Consider the following 23945-nt stretch of genomic DNA (forward strand, 5'->3'; position numbering starts at 1 on the left):
ATGGTCTCAAATATCATTTATTAATGTCGGATAATATAGCGTTTTCAATTTTGGAAGAAAACGCTAGATCGTGAGTGTTTTGTTGTTTTAACCCTAGGGAAATGCTATGTTTTTTAATATTATATCATGTAGCGTGCTTTTAATCTTAAAAGAACGCTGCATAAAATAGTGTCATGCTCTTTTAACCTTAACACCAGATATTCTAGCATTTTTTGCTGAATATCGAAAACGATACACGATGTAGCACTAATAAATGGTATTCGGGAGCAATTTTTCGGATGACGATATTCTAGACATTAACGATGGATATTGTGATACTCCCTCCGTCCCATTTTAGTTGTCACATTTCCTTTTTTGTTGGTCAAATTGACTAACTTTTGACCAAAGATTACAAGTCGCTCTTTCATGATTTTAAGAAACCGAAAACTACATCTTAAAGTAGATTAAAAATTATTTCCGATGACATATTTTTCTTATTTTTTCAATTGATAAAATATTAGTAAATTTCAGTCAAACTTTGGTCAATTTGACCGGCACAATACCAAATATGACAACTAAAATGGGACGGAGGGAGTAACGATTAACGAGACAACATCCCAAGTCTTGTGAATGCAAAGTTGTAAGATAATACGAATGTAACTGAGATTCTTACGACTTCAACAGGGGATGACTGTTACAATAAAAAAGTATAAACTTATTATTAACATTTGCCATTAACATGAGGCATAATTTGTCGATAGGATGATGTTGAGAGCAAAGTAGGCGTCTCCCCTTGATCACATGAAGGTGATAAGTTTTGGGTATGATAAAATTATTGCCTCGCTGTAAACCATACAACCATACACAGGCCTCTTGTGACTAATGTCTTGTCTTCTTCCATTGTTTCCCCAATGCTGTGTTTGTTTGTATTATAGCTGTCCACATGCTCTGCTTTCACATGCATGCCTATATATGTATGTGTTTCCCCGGTTACTGTAAAAAGGGTTTAAATTAGAGATCACATTCCGAGAATCAAGTCCCCAAAACAAGATAAGTACCCTTTCTTCCGCACTGTCAGCAGCATTTTTGTCTCCGTTCCAATTTAAATGTCCATTTTTTAAGAGAAAAAATTATTTTAAACTCAATTATAACCAACATATTATATTTTATCAATCCGGATTATAAATGAAAATTTTCAATAAAAGCTAACCTTTTTATATAATTTTTTTAAAAGTCAAACATTGTAATTTGAAACGAGGGAGTAGATTGTATATACAATATGTATTAGTTCAAAAGTGACATAAAATGGGGTTGAATACGTCATTATCAAATTATCAAATTCATTTCATTTGTAGATTAATAATTTCAAGTTTGTAATTCGAAGCCAACTCCAAAAAATTTATATTTGATTATAGAAACATCGAGGGTATCGTAAATCTAAAATGATGGTTAGTTATAATGACGATAAACCACAATTTATCAAAAGCTCTAACATTTCTAGAAAGCTTTCTCTCTAACTTTGCTTAGTGTTTGTGAGTAGTTAGTGTGCACAAATGATTTTGTGAGTTGCTAGTTTTGAAAGGAAAACTACTTGGCTATTTATAGACAGGGGTGTAATCGAGCCGAGCTGAGTCGAACATTGTCAGGTTCGGCTCGAGCTCGACTGAAAAGTTCGGGGTTCGAGCTCGAGTTCGACCGAGCCTTTAATTTCAAGTTCGAAGCTCGGCTCGTAAACAGTTCGATAAGCTCGAGTTCGGCTCGAAAACTCGAATCAAGTCACCATATATTGACAAAAACTTGAAATATGATCGGTTCGACTCGAGTTCGATTCGATTAAATATATAAATTATAAATAAAATATTAAATATATTTGTAAAAATATATTTATAATAAAAAAATTAATAAATAATAGAGGCTCGATAAGGCTCGCGAACCTTACGAGCCGAGTAATTTGAAACTCGAGCTCGGCTCGGTAAAACATCCAAATAGCTTGAGCTCGACTCGATTAATACCGAATCAAATTCGAATAATTTACGAGCCGAGCTCGAGTAGCTCACGAACAGTTTGGTTTGTTTACACCCCTACTTATAGACTTTCAAATCTAATCATGGTTACTTGTCACCTAGGTCCAAAGCTTGCTCCAATACGTGTATATGTATCATGACATTTCTAAACTTAAAATTTGAACATCACAATTTACCAAGCACCAAAGACTTAATCATATGCACACTTATAGAAACACGGCGCCAAGTCCTTCTTTGTAAAGGCGCCATGTGCTATTACTTCGAGAAAATCCAAGTTTTATGGCACATGGCGTGAAGTCCTTATAGATGTGTCATGTGCTATTACTTAGACAAAATCCAAGTTCTATGACACATGGCGCCAAGTCCTTGTAGAGGTGCCATGTGTTATTACTTATACAATATCCAAGTTGTATGGCACATGGCGCTTCTATACATAAGAGGGCTCTTGTAGTGGCTCCATGACATAATTTTTAGTGAAATTTGCTTGCCTCTTGTCACCTGACGTCAAGTATAACAATGGAGAGGCGTCATGAGTTGTGACTTAACTTATTTTCACATTCCTTCAATACCTGGCGCTTTCCATCCATGTATGCACTGAGAGCACTGTATGAGACGCCATGTCTTGACAATTAGAGAATTTAAATTGATTTCACCCACCTGACGCCCATATACACATACATATACTATAGTAGGCACCATGCACCATGTTCTTGGACTTGGAATTATTTCTAAGTTTTCTTCACCTAGCGTCATATGTAAGTGTTTATACATATGTGCAGCTTATTTCTTACCGCTACCTCTTTATTTGACTTTCATTTTGAGGTTGTTGACTTCTCGAAGTAAAACATTAGGCTTGCTTGGTTTTGTCTTGGACCATTTGACTTTTATTGACTTGATCAATTTCTTCAACTAATAAATACGATGACCAAATTCGTACGTGTTGACGTTTAGTGCACTGGTATTGTTTACAAATGACAAACACTGAAATCGAATTTCGTACAGCTTTGTCAGTTAACATTGATTAGTCCAGAAAAAAAGCTTTAGATTTTGATTATGAATAATCAAGTTGACCAATACTAGGATCCACTGGCACTTCACAATGAATCGGTAGGCAACTTTTGATCTCTGAAACAACTTGAATTTTATTCTTCATCGAGGCTTGAACATCTTAATGAATTTCTTCCACTGCATCTGTGATTCCTTCAAATTACTTGATTGTCTGATCCTATATGTACCTATTTGTCATTCTATCGATTTCATATTTATTTATTGTTCTTATCTTGTTATAGTGTTGAGTTATCGCTATTACATTCTACGTTATATAATGCCTTATAATCAATCCATTTTTGTTTGTTAGAGTTTGACAAGCAAATTCCTTTAGAGTATAACTCAATCGAGAACAAGAAAACACAAAAGTACTTAATGATATGAAATATTAATTAAGTACATTGAGGATCATATATTACATTTTTCGTATTTCCAAAAGTCAATCCAAAAGTCCTAAAATTGTCCCTCTAGTCTAAACTGTTCTTGTTTGTTTTCTTGGCCTTTGCATTTATAGCGGCTTCATCAACTCTCTTCTTTGTTGCTTTCTCTTTTCTGATATCTGCCTGTTTATGCATAAGTTCTTCAATTATTGAGGTGAGATTATTCAAAACAACATATTCTAAGGCATTCTCTAGAGTAGGATTCTGGAACCTTGTCATGAGCTTCTCCAGCGAGGGGATATGTCTCATTTCTCACAATTTCCTGACGGATAGTTTCAAGTTCATACCTTCAAATATTATGATGACCCTAGATGGATGACCACGAACTCCTCAAGTGTCATGTATAATCTCAATTGTATTCTTTAGGTGGAGAAGTTCCAGCAGAGGTCATCTTCTTTTATGCAAGAGACTTTCACTCTTTTGATTGCCTCAAGTAAATCCTTAGATGGAAGACTACTGATTTCTTCGAGTGTTAGAGTAAAAGCCTATCCTCCTTTCGTCCTCCAAAAGATGACCTTTAGTGGATTTAATGAAACAGCAGGATTTTCAGGCACTAGTGGTTTGGAATTCAAGAGGAGGCAATGGATAAGTTTTTGTCTGTTGATGTTGTTGAGATTCTGGGTTTTGAGGGCAACGTAGTTCAACCTGTTGGCATAAAAAAAATTAGCCACACCCTTCTTTGTTTTGTATTTGAGCAACCCTAGTTGTTCCTCTAAGTATTTCATTGTGCTTGGATGATAGCTGGACAAGCTTTCATCCTTCAAGCTGATATTTTGAATTAACCATCCTTGAAATACTTAATCACATAAGGTTAGTTATGCACCTCTAGTCCAACATTCTCAATCCATTCCTCGACATTGTCCCTTAAACCTTCTTTATACTAGTTACCAAGGAGATTACCTTGTTCTTTACTACGAAGAGTTCAGTGAGAGAGATTCAGGAGTAGCTTGTAGGTAACATGCTTGCACTTGTGACTTTGATCTTTGATGTCAAATATGATATTTACCAACTATTCATGATTCAGGAGCACTCCAATGTTGATCGATGTTATGATATCATTTAGCACTTCATGATAATCATATAGATTCTTGTGATTTTTTCTAAATGTTGCAAAGATATCCTTCACCTATACATCATAGTTTCCGGCTTCCATCTCAAGCAGCTTAAACAAGTCCCATGCCTTATCCCAATCATCTCTGATCCTTGACTTTGCATCTTCTCTTCATCTTTTGTTAATCCTTCTTTGCTTCTCCATCTCCAGTCTTAATCCCCTCTATTCAACTAGTTCTTTTTTGAAATAACTACTTTCTTTAAGTCATTGACTTCTCTTTCATCCCTTAGAAAATAGTCATCATGGAAAAACGAGTTCATCACAAAAGATTTCATTAGCTGATGGTATCTCCCCTTCTTCGTCATCCTTCGGTGGTGCTCACAGTCTCAAATGGGAGATTTTGATTTGATATACTGAAATTCTCCATCTTTACATATTATGGATGAGCCAATCTCTCAAACTGGTCATCAGCTTCTGCAAGATTCGTTGGAGCACCAGTCCTTCATTTCTGATCTATAATTGAGCCTGTGATTACAAATTTAAAATCAATCACCATAGATTCAACTATAGTGTCTATAAACACATCAATGGATAATTCTTTTCCTTCATAAACAGCTATCTTTCAGGCTTTGATTAGTGCAACTCCATTACCAGATATACTTAACAACGGTTACATTGATAATTACAATTGTACCATCAAAGGTTATCTCACAACCGTTGATAAGTGAGTCTCCAATAGTAGTTAGATACTAATTTTGTAAATCTAAAGATTACATGAACTGATAATGATAAACACTTAATTGTATCTACACTCCTAGGACTAAGTGAGGGAGAGTTAGTGGAAGGCTGCTTATGGAGAAGACAAAAGGAGAGATTATGTGTGAGGGGCTGGGTATTTCTTCCACTCGTGAAAAAAAAAGATGGAGAGTTCCATTTTAGTTGTGAAGGTGTGGGTGTGAGATGGGTGGTGAGCCAAAGCAAGCCCTTGATGCAAGTACAGAGAGAACAACAGAGAAATGCTGGTTTTGGAGGCATAAAGGAAGAGTTGATTAGTGATACCCCAATCACTGTTGTGCCAACTGAAGCTAAAAGTTTGGAGCCTTTGAGTGTTGCTTCTTCACTTTCAGAGATAAAAAAGGATAAATTAATTCTTCAAAAAGATGAAAACATTTGGTTTCTGCCTATCAACTAATGGAATATGAATTTACAAATCCTAGTATGCTTGCCACAAGATAGAATCTACTTGGGTATTTTTGCAGCCATGTTTGATTTGAAAATTTGTATAGTCTACATATGGAAAATCACATTCATTCATTTGGACATTGGCAAGGGGCATGGTTAGCCGTGGTGGTGGTACAGGGGATTGCGGGACTTTTTTCCTGCTTATTGGCTTAATCTTTTTCCCACTAACAATTGTACTCAGACAAATATCAAGGCATACTTTTTATCAGCCAACATAAACTCGTCTATTCGCTCCCTATTGTAACAATGATAGTTTGATCTCATCAAACCACCATAGTCCAAGAGTATTTTACAAACACAACAGTACCACATGGAGGGGTTCACACTACACTAGAAATTGTTTTTTAACTATACATCTTCCCGTTAAAAGTCTTGAACAAAAATGACTCCGTTACCTTTGGCTGACCATTTTGCTTCATAGAATAGAAAGAATCTCTCACATGCAGATTGATACATTCCTTATTCCTAGAGATTCCTTGGACCGGTTACATATATGAATCTAGGTATTTAAATTCATTTATTCTATTGTACTGTAGCAAGCTTGCATAAGTTCGGTCCCACACGCCAATGAAGAGAGACTCGTCATCTGGGCTGAGAGAAACCCCGGAAATCTCCCCAAAGAAATCGATCTCTTGACGTTTTTGGTAATCTACACGTGCACTATAGACATGGACAAAATCTGCAGGTTCAGCCACTACCAAAAATTGTCCATCTGATGAGAAGCGGACTGATCGAACTGCACCCATGTTTCCTTTAAGAACTGCAACAGGCTTTGAAAGGTTCCTTAGATCCCATACTCTACATGTCTTGTCTTGATTACCTGTTGCAAAAATGTTTCCATCTGGATGCCATGCGGAAGCAAAAGAGTAGTCCAGGTGACCCACAACTGAAGAAATAGTCTGAAACATAACATATGATAAGAAATTTACAATGCTGTTATGTTTCCTAATGGCAACCAATGTAAATTCAGTGTCTTCATTATGATTACATGACAACTTAATACTTTTCAGACACATTAAACACATACTGATGGAAAGAAACAAAACATGCCCTATGATCAGCATCCTTATTTCTGCCGTCTACTACAGAATCATAATTAAATAAAAACTGATATAGTTAAAGATTTTGCACAATCACACACCTTGATGAGCTAGTCTGTTTCTGAATAGGAAAGAATCCAAAAATAACTTTATGTATATTCTTCCTTTCTTCATAAGATTTCAGAGAAGGCAAATGCCTAAAACGAAGGCCCCACCTTAAAACTAAAATACTAGCATAGCATATACTAAAGCCTGTGCTACCTAATTTGACATATCAATTTTCCACGCATATTTATACTATCTTTATTGCCACACACATATTTATACTTCAATTGCTTTTTACATATGTATTTTATTCAATCGAATTTTACAAGCGTGCCAAGGAAAATCCAGATGTATTACTTTGTCAGCTACCTGTACTAAAGCTAGTTCAGTTACAGCCATACTCAGAACTCACAAGTCATGTGTATAAAAGATTGCCAACTTTCCGAGTATATTCTATACTGGTAAAGCCTGGTGTGTTTAAATATGGACGTGAACGTTAACATGATCTGTTTGGTAAAACCATGAAATCACTAACTTCTCATCGCACAATCCACATCTCAAACTATATTACGGTATATTATTCTAAATATATTGATATATTCCTTAAGCTGTTGATTAATTGATAGTACACCTAATTAATATGCCTCTTCATCTGTTGATAGTCAATTCGAAAAATTGTACAACTCTTGTAAGATCAATACATTATATATTTTTATTAATACAGTACAGATTTTTAGTTTAGATTTTAAGCATAAAATTTCCAATATAGCGACTCCGAGATGTACACTTAACAATGGACTATTAAGCACGCCTTCTTTTACTTGTAGCCCTCAAATAAGTTGTATGCTGTAACAAGTATAGAATCTCATGATTAAGAAGGAAGGGTAGGAGTTTGGAGATGTAACACTAAGCTGTCAGCCTAAAAAAATCGCGGTAGAACAAAGTATATACCGAAGTTATTTTCCCCGGTCAAGTAACAATCCTTACTTAACTTCAGTGGAGTAGGACAGCAACCAACCTTCATGACTAGCAAGTCAAAATTATTTCAACTCTTATATCATAACTAAGACTCCAGTTCTTATATTTAATTGATATGGATTAGCTTAGGAAGAAATAAAAAACATTGTGTACCTTTCCATTTTGGGAATCCACAAGAAGTGCCTCAAGGTCATCTCCTACAACAGCAAGAATTTTACTGTCGGGGCTCACGGAAGTATGCTGCATAATCAAGAACATAACAGCAAGTATTAGAAAACCAGCATTACTAAATGACTATATGTGGGATAATTTTGTGTGAGAGTAGAAGAATAAACTAACATTCACAGGCCAAGGAAATCGGAAATGATTCATAAGCTGAAACTTTTCCATGTCATATTCTCTGATCCCACAATCATTGTTAGATGCCATAAAATGGATTCCACCGCTGCCAAAAAAAACAAAAATATATACAGAGCAGCGTTCAACCTGAAATTTACATAATTAAAAAAACTATTCAGCATCGACATTTAAAAGTTTTGGTACCTCAAACTGTCATATATCTCGACAGCATTGGTGATGGCATTATCCTCATAAGTGGTCCTCGTGCAGAAACTTACACCCTTTTTATCCAATCTCTGCAATGTTAGAAATGAGACAATTTTATGACTATCAATCCATTTGAAGACTACACAAACTGCCATAAATTCATTGCTGATATCACCATTATAAAATTGCATGTAGTTTCACATTTTTCATCTCTGCAGCTACAAAGGAGTTGTCAAGTGGTCATGCACTATTTTTGTAGTAAAGTAGGTTGCTTCCACTAATATATTTTACGTTAGCAGTGTAAAAACATGTCAGGAACGTACTCTGGGTTTTCTGATTTAATGAATGTTTATATCTATGAGTTTATAAGCTAGATTTGCACGGAACAAGTATATATAGAATTACAGTAGAATATAGCGGTAGAACAGAAAATACCCAGAGAGATTTAGAGAGAGAAAGTTGTGTTGAAGATGAATCCCTTTCACTACATAACAGAAACTTACACTGCCTTGTCTTATATATAGACTACTAACACTAAGCAACTGGAAAGACCTCTCTCCGCTAACATATTTATTCTATAACTGCTAATACTTTGTATACTAATGATAATACTAGAAAGATATTATTGCCATCTTCAAGACCACATTGTCCACAGGGTTGTCTATTGTTGGACTCTCTGATTGGTTAACCTCGAATTGATCATGCATTCTGGACAAGATCAGCAAAAGCATTCTCCTTTCCCTTCCTATAGAATATGGTATAATAACACTTCACTAATTTGCTAATCCACTTAAGCCATAACAGGTAACTAATCCTCTGCTCAGTTACAAATTTAAGAACTGGCATAACTATAGCTAAAAGTGCACCTAAGCGCAATGGGCCCTATGGGGCTTAAGCCAAAAGCGCGTACTTTTTTATAGAGAAAAGTAAAACATATACTACATAATACATATATAAGGAGGATTAGAACATTAACATAATTTAATAAATAGAAATTCAATAGGCTTAAAGACAATATTAGAAACAAATACTAGTGGAAGCATCGTTTTCTTCTGAAGAAATCTCAAAATCATCAAATATAGCATGTATCAGGATGATTTTACTCCACAAATTCAATCTCATCCAGCATATCCTCAATCTTCATCAAATAGACGTCTAGAAGATGATGATCATGTCTTTGCTACTCTTGGAACTTAACAACATAACCTAGAGTAGTAGCAAGATTCTCTCTGGCACATGGACTACTACTTCTTTCCATGTTAAATTATCATTCTTGTTCTATACAACCCTTATTTTTTTGGCCACTTTGATGAATACAAACCAAAAAAAAAGAGTCAATTTCTTCTGTCAAGGTCAGGTATTCTCTACCTACCTACCTATGTCGGTTTCAGGTACATGTATTCTCTTGTTGAAGGTCGGTCGAGCTTTTCTTACGAGTATGGCATGGGTTACTTTAGCAGCACCTGGTACTCGAACATTGGCTCAAGGCATTTTCTCTACCCCTTCTTACCCTGAAAAAGCAGGGTCACCTTACGTCCTCGAACCGATAACCATCGACTACGCATTTCAGCCTGATCTTAGAACCTGACTCACCCTCCGTGGACGAACTTTGCGGAGGAACCCTTGGGTTTTCAAGGCATTGGATTTTCACCAATGTTTGAGCCCACATTCTCGTTCGGCTTCGTCCACCACCGCTCGCGCGGGTGCTTCCCTCTAAGACAGAACGCTCTCCTACCGATGTATTTTTACATCCCATAGCTTCGGCAGATCGCTTAGGCCCGTTCATCTTCATCCTCCAGTATATCTTTGGCAGTCCTTCATGAGTGGGCCAAGCTAATAAGCTAATAATTAGTCTGTACCAGCCCAAGTTATTAAAATTTTAATTTTTTTATGTTTTCTGCTAAAGCTTGTTTTGTATTCTCTTTTTTTTTTTTTGCTTGTATTTCTTTGGGCTTTCCACTGTAGGCATTTATGAGCTTAAGCCTCACTCATTGGAATCCACTTGGCAGTTCTTTAAAGAAAGCTTAAAATCGGGGCTTCGATCCGCTTTGGGCTATGCGATCACTTAAGCGTGCTTTCTGCTTTGAACAACCATGGGGCCAATGGTCTGTCTTCATATAGAGATGCTTGTCCACAAGGTAAGGTATCCATTTCTTAACAGCTAATACCACAATCATAAGTTCCTACAACCCTTTACTCCCAGAGCTTTATTGAAGTACGCAGCCAAGGGCCTACCTTCCTGTGTCAAGACTGCCCCAATGGCCAATACCAGTGTTGGATACATATACTCCACCATAGAATTCTTTGTACAATTTGGTAATTTTAAAAGTAAGGTGTTAGCTAAAGCACTTTCCAAACTCTGAATCCCGTGTAGCTTCATCATTCAAGTGGAATAATCCTACAATATCCACTCAACCCCATAAATCCTTTTTAGGCCTTCACTTGTGAGGACTAGCCAAGAGATAATATCGTTTACCTTATTTCCATCATTTGCTGCACACCTTCACACTTTGACATCTTAGCAAATAACTGGTTTTGACTCAAATTTTTAAACACCTTTCCAAATGCTCTCATGTTCACTCCTAGAATAGACATGGTTATCATAGACATCCAGTGTGAATTTCCCGAGATGTTCAAATACTTTGTTCATCAGACTTTTAAAGACTTAAAAAGATTGGACTTTAAAGACTTTAAAAGATGGCACATGCATTAATGAGGCCAAAGGCATCACTCTGAACTCATAGTGGCCTAAGTGAGTCCCAAAAGCTATCTTTTCAATGCCCCAGTCTCGGGTCTAGTTTAGAAACATTGCTTAATGCATCTCAAAGCACTAATTAATTGAGGAATACAAAACTTATCTTGATGTTCAAAGATATAAATATTTATTAGTCAATGTAAAACCTCCAAGTTCCCATCCTTTTTCTAAGCAGCAGTATGGGAGAAACAAAAGGGGCTACTATGTCTAATTACCTTAGATTCCACCATTTCCAATACTAGCTTCTTTACTTCATTTTTTGATCCAATAAATGCAGGGCAGGCATCATGGAAAAAAAGTTATGATCCCAACTCTAGGTCTATAGTGTGTCCTTTTGAGGGGCTAATCCCACTAGTGGTTGATAAGTGTCCAAATCATCTTGCAACTACAGTTGATCTGTTGTTCCTAAAACCAAGAAAGTCAAGTTTCAGTTGGTTTCCCCCCATCTTTTTATGGCTTTGGAGTAGCACATATACATGAACCCATGTTTATCTTTGGCAACTTCTAAGACATCTGTTGCAAACTAGGCTTTGGAGGGTAAGTATTCCCTTGCAGTGTCTATCCTTCATGTTCAAACTTCATCACAAGATTTTCGAAAATCAAAGAGTCAGCGGCCCAAATGAACGGAACCAATCCACTTCCAACATTAAACCATACCTACGAATGGGTAGTGTTCTAATAGATGTCTGAAACTCTTGATCCCCTGTCTTCCACTTGATATTGGAACTCTTATGCTTACTGGATAAATAATTCCGACTGGCTAAATGCTAATAGCAAAGTTTTAACCCCCTCACACTTAAGTTTAAGTGCAATAAAAAAACTGGAGTGCTACCACCAACCAATATAGAAAATTCTTTATTTCTTGATTATAGATGGTAAGTAAATCAGTATTCCCCTGCAGAGTCACTGTCTCTCCTTCATGATCAAACATCAACACCAGATTCTCGAAATCAAAGGGTCGGTGGCACAAATGACCCCAATCAATCCACCTTCAACGCTAAACAAAAACTACCCATTGGTAGTACTCAAATGAATGTTTGCAACTCCTTGTCCCCTTTCTTCCACTTGAAATTAAAACAATCATGGTTACCAGTTAAATAATTCACATTGGCTACTAGCACAGCTTCCACCACCTAAAACATAAGTTTAAGTGCAGTCCTTCCATCAAGGAAACTGGAGTGCTACCACCACCAATATAGTAAATCCTTTAGTTCCTGTCTTGCCTGATAGAGTATGGCCTTGTTGCTGTGACCTCCCTCTATAGCATGGACTGAAACTACCATGAATGGGTGAGTTATCTCTTTTACTGCCCGCTGCTGATGCCTTGCTTTCTTGTTTCTCATTCCCAACTTCAGAGTTCCCTTCCACTACAAAGTTGTCCTTCCTATGGAAATCCCAACTCCTTATGCGACGTTGTTATTAGGCACCTCAAAGATATCAAAGTATTGTTCACGGCCTGAATTTAGTGTGAAACTCTTTCTCATTCTCACAAACAGTTTCTCACAGTATCCGGGAGCTAAAACTCAGACATGTACATCTATGCACCAGTATTTAGACCTTCAGCACAACAACAATTCTCAATATCACTATTTGCAATTCACTCAAACAACAACGAATCTTCAACAATTCAGTTGTAATATACACTACTTAAACACAGAGCAAGTAGGTACTCCACCAGCAAAACAGTATTAAACCTAATATTTTTGTACATCTCTCCAATCACAGCAACTGAAAACCACCAACTACATAAAAGTAGTCCAGCTCAGCTATACCAGCTCATTTTACAACTGATTATAACAGTTAATCAACAGATGCAAGAGTAAAGCATAAGAACAGTGCACCTGGAATAAATTAACATAACTCTGAGACTACAGTTGTGATTCTGCAGGACTAGGCTCGTTCGACTCAGAATGAAGTGCACAACAAAGCACTGATACCAATTTGTCAGGAACTGAACTTTGAGTTTTTCTTATTTAATGAATATTTGTGTTTTCACGAGTTCATAAGCTAGATTTGCAGTAAACATGTAGAGTAATAGAAAATGACAGTTGAGAACAGAGATGACTTGCTAAGAAAGTGGTTACAGAGAAAATAAAGGAATGCAAACATCTATCATGATATATACTTGGTGATCCTACCAATAATTAGGACAGAAATACATCATAATCATAGTATCCATGTCATCAACTAAACGGTTATCCATTTATAATTGAGGGATTATCAATATTCATAAATAATAAACATATCCTTTAAATTTCCTCATCTAAGGACTAAAATAATAGAAGATATGCCTATTTTCATTCGAGTATTCAAAAGGGATAGAGGCCTAGAGTAAGAACTTATTTAAAGCAAGCCAGTGACCTCAAAATAAACCAGCTCCTATAAAGCAATCTGCCTATATATCTTAGGAAGTATTGCACAGTACATGGGATAACTGTAGCCAGTGACTGAGATTATTTTGAGTCCTTTATAACTCTGAGATTACAAGAGCAACTACTTGTAGAATCCAATGTCCTTGTAACTAGGATGCCAACTCAAAAGGGAAGTATGACAAGGTAGCGGTAGGTCAAATGATGTTTAATAAGACATAAATTGTTAAAATATGAGTAGTTATCATGCATAGTATTGCACAGTATTTGAACTTGCCATAGATTACTACATGTGTACTCAAGGGGGCAAGAATAGGTAAGAAGAAGATAGAGAGATTCTAGGGAATTCGAAGAAGAAAGGACAAGAATAGGTAAGAAGAAGATAGAGAGAAGCTAAAATCATCAGCATACTATGTATTCTCGCTTTTTTGGCTACTTACGATTGATTTTATTCTTCTTTAACAGTTCATACACGCCTTCAAACATCCATATCCTAAGGATGGATTAGTATTTTTGGCTCAACACAGCTTTCCAGTATCATAGCAGCTACATATAAATTGCACTCATCATAATCAGGAATTCCTTCCAGGCCATGACCCCACACTCAGTTTTTACAGCACCAACATTTATGGAAAATGGGAGAAAAACAGAGAACATAACCATATAGATCGAAACCTTAAAGTGGGATAGAGAAGGCAGACGGAGAATTCAAGGGTAAAAAGGTGTAAAAAAGGAACTAGAGGTTAAGACATAGCACAAGGGTGATGATAGAGGTGACAGAATATCAGTGGTTGAAATAGTTACAGTTTATTTTTTTTAACCATAATTTTTTCAAGTTTACAGGATACCAAAAAGTTAAGTTGGTATCATCTTCACTTTTGGCTACAAGAACCATATCGCTGACACACACACACAACTGTAGCACTGTTCTAATAACCAACAACTGATCAGTTATCTACCCTTTAGCATGATATAACATACAACCAGGTTCTATCATATCTATTAATCCACTAGAGTTATAACTTTTGCTTGACAGGAATCCCAGTCTGGTGCTGGAACAAGAGAAGAAGAAGCATGTTCTATAAACATATTTCTATCTTCGCTCTAGCATCTGGAACGCGAGCACACAACCTATGAATAATATATCTTGAATCAAACTACAACACATTAATTTGGTACGGCATGCGAAAGTCAGGAGCCTAAAGTAAGGCGCTTCAGCTTTTGGGCCAAGAGACAATGACAATACACATGCACTACTGCCGCAATGCCAGCAAACCGGATCAACTTTATCTTAACAGGTTAATGATAAAAATATATAGAGCTATAAAATACCAATAAGGAGCACATAAATGCACCTTTGTCTTACCATCTCTCAGCTACACTTTGCTTAACTACCAGAAACAAATGAAACAAAGATCTATCCACATTACAAATGTATTTCACACTTGTAGATAGTTTGCCCAATTAAAATTTTACCTTACAAGCTAGTTCTCCTTCAAAGCCCCCTGCAACTAGAAAATTTTTTCTTACTGCAAGTGTGCTGATCTGAGTTTGTGTAAAACCTTCCAACAAGCTCCCAGCATGTTTCTGGACACCCAAGTAACAAGAAGCAGCTCAGCAGTATAACAAGAAGAAAAGGACAACTAAATCTGAAAAAACCTGAAAATGCAACAAAATCGTTTTGATTTCATCATACCTCAGTGGGTGCCACATGTCCTGAAAAGTTTAAGACCTCAGACAAGTTGTGGGATAATGATGACCAGTGCATGATAGAGTAGTTAGACATGAGATACACATCATGTTTTGAAGTAGCCCACACCAAATTTCTAAGCTGCAAAGACAAAAATAATAATAATAATATTAATAATGGACAAGGACTGAAGGTGGACAAAGAAGCCTTAACTTCTAAAGACAATTAGATCATGGGGTAGGCAACTATGTAATTAACTTGATAAGTTGTGCTCAATGCATATTGAGCTCAAAGTGACAGTATGATATATCCATGAAGCTTTCAGAGGCATATCAGGACATGCTACAAGTTAATTATATAGAGAATACAAAATATTCCAAATTATATGAATTTTAGAGAGAAGATAGTAAAAAGAATAAGAAATATCCCAATTGTTAGTTGTTTCGAGAGATAAATACAATCGATAGGAATTTCCCCTGACCCAGTCCTTATTTTAAAATAATAAATAGTGGATAAACATGTTTTTAACGTTGGCCAGCAGCAAGGGTATAAGACTATTAGAAGTTTATATAGTGTACCACGAGTAGTTCAGGATACCACAACGGATACGATGGAGAATATCCCTTTCTAAAATCAAGGTAAAAAGGGAAAGAGTCAGGAAAACCATCACAATCACTGCGGTAATTGCTGTTCAGCCAAAGTTTTGAGTTCAATATTGTAAGAAACTGAGATAACAAAAGAGATGTTTTCATGAATCTATAACTTTATTTCTTCAAGATCTTATTAAAAATTATCCAAAACTCCCAAAGGTGTTTAAAATTTCTTTATATAAATTTAATATTAAAGATATTTAAACTATGCCCATTCCACCACTTGATTTTAAGTTCGCAAGACAACCTTAGAAGGAAAAAATATAAGACCATAAATAATACTCAATTAAATACTTGGCAAATACATGCATTAAACGTACAAAAAAGTTCAACAAAGGAAACAGGGAAAACATTTGACTCTTCAAAACTACAAGATATAAGGTACGAATTGTATATCATAGAAACGGAAAACATTTGACCCAACCAACAATTGTAGCCATTATAAGAAATTTGAGGGTGAATTAAAAAACTTAACTCCAAGTACACTAGTAAAACAAACCTGAAAGTGCAGAATAGTAGGCTTTACTACTCTCGTATTGTAAAAAAACTCATAGTAGGAGCCACCCTTTTGCATTCGTTTGCATTCCTGCAAATTAAGATAGTTTGACGTAATCAAAATGTACATCCAGGAAAGGAAATCTGATTTCCTAAAATAGCTAGAGACAGAACTCTGCCAAAAATATGTGCTCCTTTATGGCCAACCTTATCTACTGCTTCACCCGATAACGGGATGTTCTCATAATTCCTGTATTGCTCTAGCCTTGTCGATCTGTAGCTCTCCCGCGTGATATTTAGCCTTTCCCATGGTATTCCCTGAATATCTTTTCCTTTTCTTGCTTGGGCAGCAGATGTATCGGTTACCTTCATAAGCATGTCGTATATTAACAAAAATGACAATTATCTAATAACGACACTAAGGAAAACAAAATGTTTTATTATATTCTATATTCCAGTGAAACACTTCCTAAAAAAAAGTAGTAGACACCATTGAAATTTGAACAAAAACAATGTTAAGCAGACAACTAACTACGTCATAATCATCAAGAGCGGTGTCGTTAGCAGCAGCGACACCATAGTATTCCTCATCAGCATCATCCAAGAAATCAGACATATCCCCTTCATCAGCCATAAAATAGTCATATGGATCCACTTGGTTATCAGCCATAATCTTAAGCTGCAAAGACATATATATTTCCCAAATTAATATTTTTCCCAAAACAGAGCTGCATCAAAAACTCCTAACCAAGCAGTAAATATGTAAAACCCCAGAAAACTATTATATGCACCACAAAGCTCATATCTTAACATATTCAACACCCATATAAGCAGAAATCATGAGAAAAATTAACAAAAACATATATAATTACGTACTATCTAGAAAACAATCATAAAAATTGACAAGAATGAAAGATATCAACACCAACCATAGAAATAGGAAAATATGAAAAGGGGTATACAATTTGAGCTTTACAAGAACACCCAACAATTGAAAAGCATGGTTTATGAGATTAGACTTGCCTCAAATTCGAAGATCTGGGTCTTCACTCAATTTTATTTTGTGTTTGGAGGAGCGCTTGATTTCGCCTCAAAAAAGCTTTCGATTTTTATAATTCATTGATTTATAATAATGTACTAGTACTAATATTTATTGGTAATTGTAAATAATAATAAATTGATAAAGGGGCATAAATAGTCTTTGTGCTTAGCAAAAGGCACGCAAGAGAATGAGGATATGTATGCAATGCAATCATGTCGAGTCCCACATGGAAATGGACTGTGGGCCCTTTTAGCTTTTTTTAATTTTCCCATTCTATTCTGTATGTACAATGATAATGATAATTTAATGAGCAACTAAATTTTTTTTTTTTTACTTGAAAGGTAGGGGAGACCAACCAGGGAGACTAACAGAACTCAACATCACTCAAGATCGAGGATAACACAGCAGGGGGATTAGAAACCTAGTCTAGAATAAGACAATTATGAAAAGCTTTCTTAACAATCCAGTGAGCTGCATGATTACCAGAGCGAGGCACAAAAGCGAAAGATATACTTGAAACAGATGTCATATATCTGATATCCTCAATAACAACAGCGAAGTCCCAAAGAGGCGCATTATCAGATTATAAAAGATGAACAGCAACCTTGCAATCAGATTCAACAACACTATGAGCAATACGTTGTTGAGTAATTATCGTGCAAGCCTCACGAATCGCAAGAAGCTCAGATTGAAGAGAAGATATAGAATTAAATTTACAACCCAAACCATTAATAAGACTTCTGTCAGAGTTTTTTCCCACAACACCAATAGATGCGGAGGCAATGAGCAACTAAATGGATAATCTAATATCTATGTAAATCTTCAAATATTGTAGGTAAAAGGGTGTGTATCGTAAATCTTCAAATAAATTATCGTATGTAAGTGAGTATAAAGATAATTCGGTGATAACTAGATACATTCCCTACTTGCTTCATGAATCCGGCGGATACAGATACAAATTTTTTTATTCTAAAATTTACGGATCCAGATCCGGATACGGGTTTTAGTAGGCGGATTCGGATACAGATATGGGAAAATCCATATCCGTTTTATCTGCTTGACACCCCTACCTACAACCATGATTTGCTTATTGTCGCTTTTGATCATAACTTGCAACTACTAATGATTATCTACCACCATCACACACCTCATCTCGTCATTTGCTGTCATCATGAACCTTCCTACAATTATAATTGATCATTAATAATCAACCACCAATATCGATCATAAATAAATTTTCTCATTATCAAAAATAAAACTGATGATCTACTACATAAAATAGTGATTACTATAAAGTATAAACTAGTAATTGTTATACGTATAAACAACTATTGATGAAGTAATTTTTAGAATAATATTAGTTTCTATTGATCACTTGTACGTATATATAATAAAAGAAAGCTTCGGGATGAATAAGTCGCAAAGAAATGATAATGATGGGGCCGTTTGGTTTAGCTTAAAATAAGTGACTTCTTACTTAAATTAAAGAATTGGAGTAAAAGTGAGAAAGAATTGGAGTAGAATTGAGAAAGAATTGGAGTAGAAGTGAGAAGTAAATAAGTTAATAAAGTGTTTGGAAAAGAATTAGAAGTTATGAGAGAGAAGCTAGCATTCTCAATTTTTTAAAAGTGTTTCTACTTCTCTAGTTAAGAAAAGCGAAAGTGAAGCAGAAGCGGCTTCTTATAAACAAACAGGCATGATATATCCCAGACAAATCTACAACATACATGGGGATATGTTTTTGCCCCGTTGGACTGAATTACTTGGTCATGAGTGAAAAGTTTTCACATCTATATTATTTTCAAGAAGTAGATATTTATCATTTCACAAAAAATAAAAAGAATTATGTACTTACCAGATATTTAGTATGTTTATTCTTTTATGAAATACATTTATGTTTGTAACTGATATAGTAACAATTAATAAACAGAAAATATGAAGAGTTTATAAATTATAAATTTTAATTAATCATCAATATACATATATAAAGGAGAAGCGAGGGGCGGGTAGGTGGCGGCTCTCACATCGCTCCATTTTATTTTCCCAATTATCTGGAATTTTTGGATGAAAAATATTAAAAATTAGAACTACCTTTTTTAGTTTCAGGTATATTAGAAGCAAGTTTCAGAATCTGATTTTGTTTCAAATTATTTATGGAATATAGTAGGTTGAAAGTTTTAATTTGATTTTGTTTCAAATTATTTATTTATGGGGAGGAGTAGCACAGAAGTCTCTCTGTATCTATAAATACCCCTTTAGATTGTAGGGTTTTGGATCATTCTAAACACAACCTCCTCTATTTCAATTTCAATATGATTTTGTTTCAGATTATTTAATTATGGGAAATAGATTATTTAATTATGGGAAAGAGTAGCACACAAGTATCTCTGCAATTATAAATACCTCTATAGATTGTAGGGTTTTGGATCATTTAAACACAACCTCCTCTCTTTCAATACCACAATATTAACTCTCTCTGATGATAGTTCTCTTACTCGATTTCTAACTCAAGGTTGTTTCAAGCAAAGGTAGTTATAGACCGTTATGTAGGAGTCGACAAATCCAAACACGGGAAAAGAATATAGTCTTGACATGATATTGATGGATGATATCAATAAACTAACTATTAGTGATGTATGTTTGATAGAGTTTCTTTTATAATATTTGTTTTGTTAATCGGACATGTTTGTTGTTGTTAATTTTTATATGATTTACTTTGTATACAGGAAAATATTATTCATGCATAATCTGTTTGCTCCGTTCAAACAACTTTTAAGTGAAGGTTGTTTATACAGTATTAAAAAATAAAAAATGTTACAAGCAAGGGTAATTATAAACCGCTATTTCACGGATTTAGGTTAGATGTTTTTGTGCACAATCAATTCATAAAAATCGGAGGAAGGTGAGAATGTATGAACATGATTACTTTAAAAAAAACACAAATAAAATTAAAATTCGTCGTGCATTAAATTGTTAATACTTGTATAAATTTATTTTCATTTTTTCACCATGAATTATATTCCAATTTTGCAATTTTATATATTAGTATTGGTATTATATCAAGATTTTTATAATATAAAATTTATTTTATCCTACAAATATAACTTGGAAACATTAATATACATTTTATAGACAACTACAAAATTATTTTATTCTACAAATATTAATATTGCATCATTAATATAATTTTTATAGACCGCCGCAACGCGTGGCTTCTCAACTAGTTGCAAGTAAAACTAAAAAAAACCTAGAATGCTAGAAAAATAGAAAAGCCGAAGGAAGAGTTCTAAGAGATGTCACGTCACCTTCTCTCTCAAGACCCTCCTTTATATAAATATAAGATTAAAAATTGCTATAGCCTTTGTAGATATGCACTTCTTTCATAGAATAACCTATTTTGGACTCAACACTCTGTAACAAAATGTATAGTTTCTTATCCTAATTGGACTAGGGTTCATGTCACAGCGGCACGGGCATGTCAGATTGGGCATGCCAGACTGGGCATGCCATAGGCATGCCTTTTGTCCATTTGACATGCTTTTTTACTAATTTTTTATATAAATAATAAAATTTATGTAAATATTATATCTTATAAATATTGACAATTTTAAATATAGTCCAATTTCATAGTTAAATATTAAATAAACTACTAATATAAGTTAGTACTGTACTAAGTTCTGTTCTTAATATTTACTAACTTTTGTTATGTTTGTAAGTGCACTTTAGTATCAATACTTTAATGATGCAACAGTTTTTGCTATATTTAATAGAAAATAGCATGCCATTTGAGCATGCTTTTTTGTAAAATACATGTCTACAGGCATGGCAGTGAGAACTGGCGTGACATGTACCCTAAATTGGACCGGACACAATCTATATAAAAGATACAAATAATTTCTTGCTCGTTTTACAGAGTTAACCTAATCATGACTCCTTTTATAAAAATATTCTAATTTGATCATAAAATACGTCTCGTTTATTTTACCTTATATATTTCAGGGAAGTCTATGGTGTCACTGTGAGGATGAAAAGTGTTGTGATTCTGCCTCAGATCAGAGGAAGGAAAGTAGAGGTTTCTTACAACTGCATAGGGCAAGAGAAGAGTTTAGTCTTGTATAAATTTTATATAATTTCTGTATGTAGATTGATTGAATGTGGTATATCTATGTGTTGGCAGCATGATGCTGCTTGTATAAGTTTTATATAATTTGTGTACGTAGATTGATTCAATGTTCTGACTACCTATACGGTTAGGACAGAAGTTTCTGGAATAACAAGAAAGAGAAGGAGATTGCCTGATGAAAGTGATTGCAGAAAAGAATAAGCGTTTGTTAGTAAGTTCAACAGTGATGATGGATCTTTTACTAAAAGCAGACTGCTTTGTGATCAGTCAAGAGTGGATGATGGAGCTTCTTCCAGATCGGAAGAGAGGAGAGTCAAAAGTGGGGTAATCTTTAGTTGCATTATTTTAACATTTTTTCCCTTTTGAATAAAGAAGTTAAATGAGGCAAACTAATTTACATATGAATATCAGGTCAGATAGATGTCCTCTGATTTATGTTTGTCATTAATTTAAATTAATCAAACTGCAAACTACAGCTATGACATACTTATTTAGTTTTCCTTGCAAGTGGAGGCTGGTTATATCTGATTATTTGCTGGTACCAATATGATTAGTCAGATAAGCTCGCTGTGAATGTGTAATTGTGATTATTTGGCTCTACTGATGGAAGTCTGGTACCTGAACTGATTTTAATTGCACAGAATAGTCAAATGGACGTTTTCATAATTAGCATTCCATGACAACAATGACACACATTTGATATGCAGGACGTGTAGACTAGACTATTTCAAGTTGTGGACGTAGCAACTAGATGTCTTCCTTCTATCTGAATGCAGTTGTGAAATGGAAGCATAGCATAGCTTAGTGCTTCTTTGGAAGATATCTTTTGTTTCAATACTAAGAGTTCATACCTTCTAGCTCTAGGCATCAATAAAACAAGTCATGTTCTCTTCTATTTTTAGCTGGTCTAAATTTCAGAGTTTTTTGTTATGAAAACAAGCTGGAATAATTGAATTGCTTAATTAAACTGTACAAGCTGGATAAAAGAGGAGTGCGGATTTATAATAGAATCATACAGCTGCAACTGGCATTGTGCTGCTATATGCTTCTACTTTAATTTTTTTAGCATGCTCTATTTTTGAATGACCACTTCTCTGTAGTAAGAAGTATAATTTTCTGCGACTTTTATTTAGCCTTCTTTTCAGATAATAATAACCCTACCCCTATATGAGACTTTGCTTAAAGTTATATAGGATGAATCCAGAAGTTCCTTCTCTGATTGCTTTTATATCTGCAGGCTGATCAATGGAAACTCAACTAGTGAACATGATCTTGTCATGAAGAATGATCTTGAACACCTGTTGCATCTTTTACATGGAAAGGGATGGGATAGGCCTTGGCAATATCTCATGGACCACTCTACCTCAAACAGGGCGTATCAAGCCTGGCACCATGAGCTTGAGGTACACTTGAACTTAACATTGTTATCTGCTTTCACTTGCAACGGTTTAAGGGTTGTATGTGGTCACTTTTTGCGTCCAATTGGGAAGTGTCAGAAGACTTTGAGTTTGTCTCAAAAATAAGTTATGTAACTGTATTTTATGTAGGTACAATGTTAAAAAAGTGTTGACAAGCGGAAGGGCGGAGGGAGTATTATTAAGTGTGTTAGTCTATAGATGATAGACTGATCTTTATTTAATGTTTCAGCTAGTGGTGCATCGTGCTGAGTTGGAACGAATGAACTACGAGAATCAGAGACTGGGGGACATGGTGGATGAGGTGACCACCAAATACCAATTACAACAATCTTCGGATGCATTTAGTCGCATTTATGCAGCAGCAGCAACAGAAAGTGGATAATAATGAAGTAGAAGCAGATGTTGTGATAATAATAATAAGGGTGAGCAATTTGTTAGACAAAATAGCATGCGAAATACAGTGCCTACACGGATCATTGATCTCGGTCACAATTTTCGGTGAAAGAAAAGCTATAATTTCTTATATTCCAACAAAAATTACAGAATAAAAAGATTCAAAAAATTATAGATCATAGACATCTTTTAAAATGTCTTAAATTCTATTTTTTTCTTACTCGCGCGGAGCGCGTTTTTTTCACTAGTTCAATAATATAGTAGGATAAAAGTGAATTTGTGCGACTTATTTATACCTTTCTGTTCATTGAATACATACACATTCACGAGTTGTGGTTTCAAAATCCACACAGCTGAGAATAATTATATGATTCGGTGATGAATATGTAAAAACAAAAATTGAGAGTTAGGAGTGAGAAAGTCAAAATAACCCCGGTATTTTGTAATAAAGGTACCAAAAGAAAACCAAGATTTAGGGGTGCAAAAAATCTAAATTCCAAGAGACTTCAGTAATGGACTAATACTGATAACACTAAATTCCAAGAGACTTCAGTAATGAACTAACACCGAGAGATCAGTGATGGAAAAATGACGCCAAGAGTTTTCTGAAGAAAAAAT

General features: G+C 35.0%; 2 protein-coding genes across 6 annotated transcripts; one reads left to right on the forward strand and one right to left on the reverse strand.

Annotated features, from left to right (window-relative positions):
• Positions 1-5960: 5960 nt before the first annotated feature.
• On the reverse strand, positions 5961-17563 carry LOC108209118 (uncharacterized WD repeat-containing protein C2A9.03). 4 transcript variants are annotated; one of them, XM_017379866.2, is made up of 10 exons: positions 17375-17563; positions 16887-17030; positions 16559-16717; positions 16356-16442; positions 15213-15347; positions 14993-15103; positions 8390-8481; positions 8186-8291; positions 8000-8086; positions 5961-6682 (listed from the first exon to the last, which is right to left on the reverse strand). In XM_017379866.2, exons 2-10 carry the CDS (start codon positions 17019-17021, stop codon positions 6269-6271), a joined length of 1326 nt encoding a protein of 441 aa, XP_017235355.1. In that variant the 5' UTR covers positions 17022-17030; positions 17375-17563; the 3' UTR covers positions 5961-6268. The 4 variants fall into 4 exon arrangements, with proteins under 4 accessions (XP_017235355.1, XP_017235354.1, XP_063943174.1 ...); XM_017379865.2 differs by having other exon boundaries at positions 16884-17030; positions 17375-17560; XM_064087104.1 differs by lacking the exon at positions 17375-17563 and adding an exon at positions 17281-17305.
• A 3755-nt stretch (positions 17564-21318) lies between these two features.
• LOC135150602 (uncharacterized) lies at positions 21319-23457 on the forward strand. Of its 2 annotated transcripts, XM_064087106.1 has the most exons (4): positions 21319-21496; positions 21653-21840; positions 22754-22919; positions 23164-23457. In XM_064087106.1, the coding sequence occupies exons 2-4, from the start codon at positions 21692-21694 to the stop codon at positions 23314-23316; spliced, it is 468 nt and encodes a 155-aa protein (XP_063943176.1). In that variant the 5' UTR covers positions 21319-21496; positions 21653-21691; the 3' UTR covers positions 23317-23457. The 2 variants fall into 2 exon arrangements, with proteins under 2 accessions (XP_063943176.1, XP_063943175.1); XM_064087105.1 differs by having other exon boundaries at positions 21319-21840.
• Positions 23458-23945: the final 488 nt, after the last annotated feature.

The sequence above is a fragment of the Daucus carota genome, chromosome 2 (assembly GCF_001625215.2).
Source record: "Daucus carota subsp. sativus chromosome 2, DH1 v3.0, whole genome shotgun sequence".
Classification (NCBI taxonomy): Eukaryota; Viridiplantae; Streptophyta; class Magnoliopsida; order Apiales; family Apiaceae; genus Daucus; species Daucus carota.

What these genes read in the sequence shown, in the direction of transcription:
- LOC135150602 (XM_064087105.1), top strand. Translation starts at nt 21,692, where the DNA reads ATGAAAGTGATTGCAGAAAAGAATAAGCGTTTGTTAGTAAGTTCAACA. An exon ending in AGAGGAGAGTCAAAAGTGGG is followed by an intron (nt 21,841 to 22,753) that starts GTAATCTTTAGT and finishes TTATATCTGCAG; the next exon opens with GCTGATCAATGGAAACTCAA. An exon ending in CCTGGCACCATGAGCTTGAG is followed by an intron (nt 22,920 to 23,163) that starts GTACACTTGAAC and finishes TTAATGTTTCAG; the next exon opens with CTAGTGGTGCATCGTGCTGA.
- LOC108209118 (XM_064087103.1), bottom strand. An exon ending in GACATGTGGCACCCACTGAG is followed by an intron (nt 15,104 to 15,212) that starts GTATGATGAAAT and finishes TTGGGTGTCCAG; the next exon opens with AAACATGCTGGGAGCTTGTT. An exon ending in GAGATATATGACAGTTTGAG is followed by an intron (nt 8,292 to 8,389) that starts GTACCAAAACTT and finishes TTTTTTTGGCAG; the next exon opens with CGGTGGAATCCATTTTATGG.